Source organism: Carcharhinus amblyrhynchos, chromosome 16 (assembly GCF_965287045.1).
Source record: "Carcharhinus amblyrhynchos chromosome 16, sCarAmb.v2.hapA, whole genome shotgun sequence".
NCBI classification, from domain to species: Eukaryota; Metazoa; Chordata; class Chondrichthyes; order Carcharhiniformes; family Carcharhinidae; genus Carcharhinus; species Carcharhinus amblyrhynchos.
Genome location: NC_137339.1, coordinates 66,984,096 through 66,990,095, shown reverse-complemented (window position 1 = coordinate 66,990,095; position 6,000 = coordinate 66,984,096). Strand labels below are relative to the sequence as shown.

At 54.5% G+C, this 6,000-nt stretch overlaps 1 protein-coding gene across 1 annotated transcript in view; it reads right to left on the bottom strand.

Moving 5' to 3' along the window:
• Positions 1–2,077: 2,077 nt before the first annotated feature.
• LOC145353751 (rho guanine nucleotide exchange factor 12-like) overlaps positions 2,078–6,000 on the bottom strand; it is an 85,990-nt gene continuing 82,067 nt past the window's right edge. The window contains exons 12-14 of the mRNA XM_080204525.1: positions 5,331–5,354; positions 3,657–3,824; positions 2,078–2,835 (exon numbers count right to left, since the gene is read on the bottom strand). Of these exons, the coding sequence (XP_080060651.1) occupies positions 2,690–2,835; positions 3,657–3,824; positions 5,331–5,354 (338 nt within the window). The 3' untranslated portion in view covers positions 2,078–2,689. The remainder of the gene's footprint in view (positions 2,836–3,656; positions 3,825–5,330; positions 5,355–6,000) is intronic.

Genomic DNA, 6,000 nt, shown 5'->3' with positions numbered 1-6,000 from the left:
CTGTAAACCGTGTGTGACTTTATATGCCCTTCCCTGATCAGAACTTTCCACACACCTGACAAAGGAACAGCATTTCCAAAAGCTTGTGGGTTTACTATCAAATAAACCTGTTGGACTTTAACTTGGTGTTGTGAGATTTCTTACTGTGTTTACTCCAGTCCAACGCCAGCATCTCTACATCTTGTGCAGGAATAAGCAGGAGGAGCCAACCCACTGGAATCCCATTGCTGCAGAATCACAGATAGGGCACGTCACACCCCCAAACACACACATAATGGGCTGGGGCCTCTCCACAGGCACCCCGCCTGCCCATTTCTCCCCCACCACCCAAAACGTGCTAACCTCCGCATGGTCCCTCACCCAGCACATGCCCAGCCCCAGCCAGCCTGGCTGTGCAATTTTACTCAACTATTTGTCGCAACAAGTTCTTTCTGATCTCCAACTACTGCCAATCACGGCCTTTGAACAACAAGGGGTCCTCGGCAACTACAGTCTCCTGACACTGCCCTGGGAAGCGGCCTGGATCCAATACTAAGCCCGGCCCGTTCCCCTCCCTCCCCTGCCAGCTGCGCCAGAGGGAGCAGCTCCTCGCTCCACCCACCCCCTGAATCAGCTCACTGCCCGATGGTCACGAGGGGAATGATACAGCAAAGGCAGGGGGTTCTGTTGTCGTTTTGATGGGGACCCTGCACTGTTTCCATCTCCACATACCACAGCCTCATGAGAAGCAGTTCCGAGAAGGCTCACTCCATCCTTTGCTGGGACGGATGGTTCACCACACAGGCAAAGGTTGAAGAGAAATTGGAAGGGGTAGGAGGCATAGTGGCATTGACGCTGGACTAGGAATCCAGAGACCCAGGATAAAGGTCTGCGGGGCCCAGGTTCGAATCCTGCCATGGCAGATGGTAAAATTAAAACCCAAAAACAAAAGATCGATTGATGACCATGAAACCATTGTCGGAAAAATCCACGTGGTTCACTAATGTCCTCTAGGGAAGGAAATCTGCCGTCCTTGCCCGGTCTGGCCTACATGTGACTCCAGAGCCTTAGAAATGTGGTCAACCCTTAACTGTCCTCTGAAATGGCCGAGTGAGAGACATGGGTAAAGGAGTAATTAGGGGTGGGCAGAAAATGCTGCCCCAGCCACACCCCCATCAATAAATAAGGAAAAAAGGTGGACCACATTAAGAAGAGCAAGAGATGATCTTACTGAAACATATAAGATCTGAGGGGACTTGACAAGACTGAGAGTGTGGGTGAGGGGGAGGTGGATGTGAGTCAGATGCGAACCAAGGGGGACACGGATTACAAATGAGGAGGACTATTTTTCAGGCGGTTGAGTTGTGAAATTCTCCCTCCTGGGTGGCTGTGGTTCTCTGACTGTGTTTTGACACACAAAGAAGTCGGGAGGTTATGGGGAGGGCGAGAGCAGAGGGGAAAGTGGATTTGAGGCCACAATCAGAGCAGCCGCAATCCTATCGATGGGCAGGACAGGTGCGATAGACTGAATGGCCTCCTCCTGTGTTACCTTTCTCCTTAGCACTGTAAAAAGGTCAGCCCTCAATCTTCCTAAATGTGCCTGTACAAGCCCCTCATCCCAGGGAATCTTTACGGCACCCCCTCCCCTTCAAGGTCACATTATCTTTTTTGAGTTGCAGTGCCCAGAACTGTACAGAAGAGAGGGAGGGTGCGTGGTGTGTCTAACCAGATCTCTGTACAGCTACAGCATAACTCCCGCCCCAGTGCATTCCTCGAGGTGAAAATCAGGGTTTCGCTTGGTTTATTCACTGATTTTCTTTCCACTTGCTCTCTAAGTTTGCAGTCACTCTGCACACGGACCCTTTTCCGATGGCACGAAGTGAACAAAATCTCGCAACCCCACAATGCATGAGCTGCTTCGTTCCACAAAGAGCGCCTTCCAGTCTCAGAAGTGGCAGCGACAGGGAGTGGGATCCGGGACGCGCATCGGGGAGGGCAGAGGCAGGAGAGGGTAGCTGCAAGGGCAGGCTTTGATGGACTACAGAACTAAGAGAGAGACAGAGAGAGACAGAGAGAGACAGAGAGAGACAGAGAGAGACAGAGAGAGACAGAGAGAGACAGAGAGAGACAGAGAGAGACAGAGAGAGACAGAGAGAGACAGAGAGAGACAGAGAGAGACAGAGAGAGACAGAGAGAGACAGAGCCACAGTAGCAGCAGATGAGTGGGAATCAGAGGATGCCAGGGAGCCGGGTCAATTCCCAGCCTCGGATCATCTGCAACATTACGGGCAAGACACACACTGAGGTACCTCCCTGTTTCTCTCACCCCAGCCAGTTCCAGAGTCCTGACTGAGAACACAGCTCTCTGCAGGTGGGCAGCTCGATATTCTCTTGGTTGGATCGAATCACGAACGACACAGAGAAGCCGAGGGAGTGAGGCTCAGTTTCAGGTTCATCTGAAGCAGCACAGTCCCAGCTCGGAGCCTGGGGCATTCCCTGCTCTGCGGGTGGGGCTCAGTCCTGGAGAGAGGGGTGAGATGGTTGAGCACGCAGCCATCTGAGGAAGCAGCCTAACTCAGTTCCACCCCGGAGCAGGCTGGCGGACAATCAGACACAGGCACGACAGGAGCACAGGGTGTTAAAGACGGGCTGACAAAAAAACCAGCGGCAGCAAAGCCCCATGTATTGTCCACCATTCGACTGTGCAATCTCACCTCTCGCTCTCTGCTCCCTCCTCCTGTCCATGCTCTCCTCCGGACACCTGCTCACTCGAGGATCCCATCCGCAGGCTGACATCGCCGGAATCAGGAAAGGGTTGGTTCTCATTCCCGGCTCTCGAGCTGCTTGAGGGATGACCTGTGGCGGGCAGAGAGAGGATGTTCACAGTACATAGCATCCACTCCAATGCTGACCCAGCTCCCTCACTCACTCATTAAACTACTCTGACCCACCCAGTGACCCAGCACCCTGTGTTACTGACTGTATCTGTGATGTTAATCCAGCTCCCTCACACTGTCACTCAGTAACCCCTCTCCCCCAGCACCCTGTGTTACTGACTGTATCTGCACTGATGTTAATCCAGCTCCCTCACACTGTCACTCAGTAACCCCTCTCCCCCAGCACCCTGTGTTACTGACTGTATCTGCACTGATGTTAATCCAGCTCCCTCACACTGCCACTCAGTAACCCCTCTCCCCCAGCACCCTGTGTTACTGACTGTATCTGTGCTGATGTTAATCCAGCTCCCTCACACTGTCACTCAGTAACCCCTCTCCCCCCAGCACCCTGTGTTACTGACTGTATCTGTGATGTTAATCCAGCTCCCTCACACCATCACTCAGTAATCCCTCTCCCCCAGCACCCTGTGTTACTGACTGTATCTGCACTGATGTTAATCCAGCTCCCTCACACCATCACTCAGTAACCCTTCTCCCCCAGCACCCTGTGTTACTGACTGTATCTGCGCTGGTGTTAATCCAGCTCCCTCACACCGTCACTCAGTAACCCCTCTCCCCCAGCACCCTGTGTTACTGACTGTATCTGTGCTGATGTTAATCCAGCTCCCTCACACCGTCACTCAGTAATCCCTCTCCCCCAGCACCCTGTGTTACTGACTATAACTGTGCTGATGTTAATCCAGCTCCATCACACCATTACTCAGTAACTCTGTTTCTTACCAGCCTCCAACTCCGAGTCTTCCTTCGGGAGGACCAGACCTGTCCCAGAATTCCCACCGACGTCAGACACGTCAGAAGCAGTTCCACTGGGCTTGTGCCTACCGGACACGGTGTCCAGCTGGGATTTGACAGTGTGGCTGGAATTCTTCCGATCGATGGATATTTTCACTTGGGGATGGAGGAGAAAGGGGAATGTCAGTTGAATGACTCTGGGATTTTCACGCCATGCTGGTCTAGGGGTGCACGGGGAGGTGAAACCCGAAGAGGACAATGTCAAATCGCCAGGGGTCAGGCAGGCTAATTCCCAGCATGCATCTCTGGGTCAAAGATCAAATACTAAAGCTTCCCCTTAATGATACAATCGCAGGATTCCCACAACATTCCTGCACATTACAGTCGGATGAAGTTAATTCAGTACCGAGGGAGTGCTGCACTGTCAGAGGGTCAGTACTGAGGGAGTGCTGCACTGTCAGAGGGTCAGTACTGAGGGAGTGCCGCACTGTCAGGGGGTCAGTACTGAGGGAGTGCTGCACTGTCAGGGGGTCAGTGCTGAGGGAGTGCTGCACTGTCAGGGGGTCAGTACTGAGGGAGTGCTGCACTGTCAGAGGGTCAGTGCTGAGGGAGCGCTGCACTGTCAGGGGGTCAGTGCTGAGGGAGCGCTGCACTGTCAGGGGGTCAGTGCTGAGGGAGCGCTGCACTGTCAGGGGGTCAGTGCTGAGGGAGCGCTGCACTGTCAGAGGGTCAGTACTGAGGGAGTGCTGCACTGTCAGAGGGTCAGTACTGAGGGAGTGCTGCACTGTCAGAGGGTCAGTGCTGAGGGAGTGCTGCACTGTCAGAGGGTCAGTGCTGAGGGAGCGCTGCACTGTCAGAGGGTCAGTACTGAGGGAGTGCCGCACTGTCAGAGGGTCAGTACTGAGGGAGTGCTGCACTGTCAGAGGGTCAGTGCTGAGGGAGTGCTGAACTGTCAGAGGGTCAGTACCGAGGGAGCGCTGCACTGTCAGGGGGTGACTGGGAATGTGTTACTGGGAATGCCGTCCATGAACAGGGAGTGCTGGAACCAGTGCCTGCAATGATCAGGACACAGAGAAACACTGGACTCAAGCAGCAAGAGTTGTCCATTCAGCCCTTCAAGCCTGTGCGTCATTCACGATGATCCTGACTGGTCAGACTGTGTGTGCAACCCCCTCCGCACCAGGGAGGGGGAGCGGGGGACCCTCTGCGCCGGGGAGCAGGGGACCCTCTGCGCCGGGGAGCAGGGGACCCTCTGCGCCGGGGACGGGGAGCAGGGGACCTTCCGCACTGGGATGGGGGGGGTGGGGGGGGGTTGCGAAATGGGCCAGCCTATGGAGACCGGGAGATGCTGGGTCTCCCAAGCAAGGGTCTTATGCAGAGTGTGGGAGTAAGAACGGCTCTCATTCTGTGACCCACCTCAGCTGCTCAATGGGAGAGAGGATGTGTCGCTGACTCTGAACCCTTGCACCACTCCCTCCACGGCTAACTGGTTCCACTGAGCACGGTGTAACACGCGCGCACGCACATCCCACACTCTCCAGCCCGCCTGCCCACCCACACACCCACCCACGCCCCCTCCAGCCCGCAGCGAGGGCCCTCGTCCCAGGAATATACTAACCAGACACACACCCAGGAAGAAACACATACATGCAAAAATCTTACCTCCTTCTGGTCGCTGGTCAGCATCTGAAAAACAAGAACGGAGCATTAGAATCATAGAATCCCTACAGTGCATAAGGAGACCATTCAGCCCATCGAGTCTGCACCAACCACAATCTGATCAGACCCTATCCCCATAACCCCATGCATTTACCCTAGTTAGTCCCCCTGACACTAATGGATAATTTAGCATGGCCAATCCACCTAACCTGTACATTTTTGGAGTGTGGGAGGAAGCTGGAGCATCTGGAGGAAACCCATGCAGACATGGGGAGAACATGCAGACTCAGCGCAGACAGTGACCCAAGTCAGGAATTGAACCCAGGTCCCTGGCACTGTGAGGCTGCAATGCTAACCACCGTGTCACCCCAAATCATTAAATATCTGGTTTGGACAGCGAGTTGTGGGGGGCGGGGGGGAGAAAGAGAGGAGGAGACACAAGGTGGAGGATGGTCATGGGGGAGGATGGGGCCATCGAGACAGATACACTTTCCCTGAGGGGAGGCACACTGCTCCAGCAGTGGGTAAGACAGGTTAGTCCATCCTGCCTGTTTTCATGAGGATTGTAGGCTATCCACCTATAGGAGGCATAACCCCAGCCCTCCTTAGCCTCCCCAACCCTCGCATCCCCTCACTTTACAGTTGCTGCAGGAGGTTATGGATTCCTGTGAAC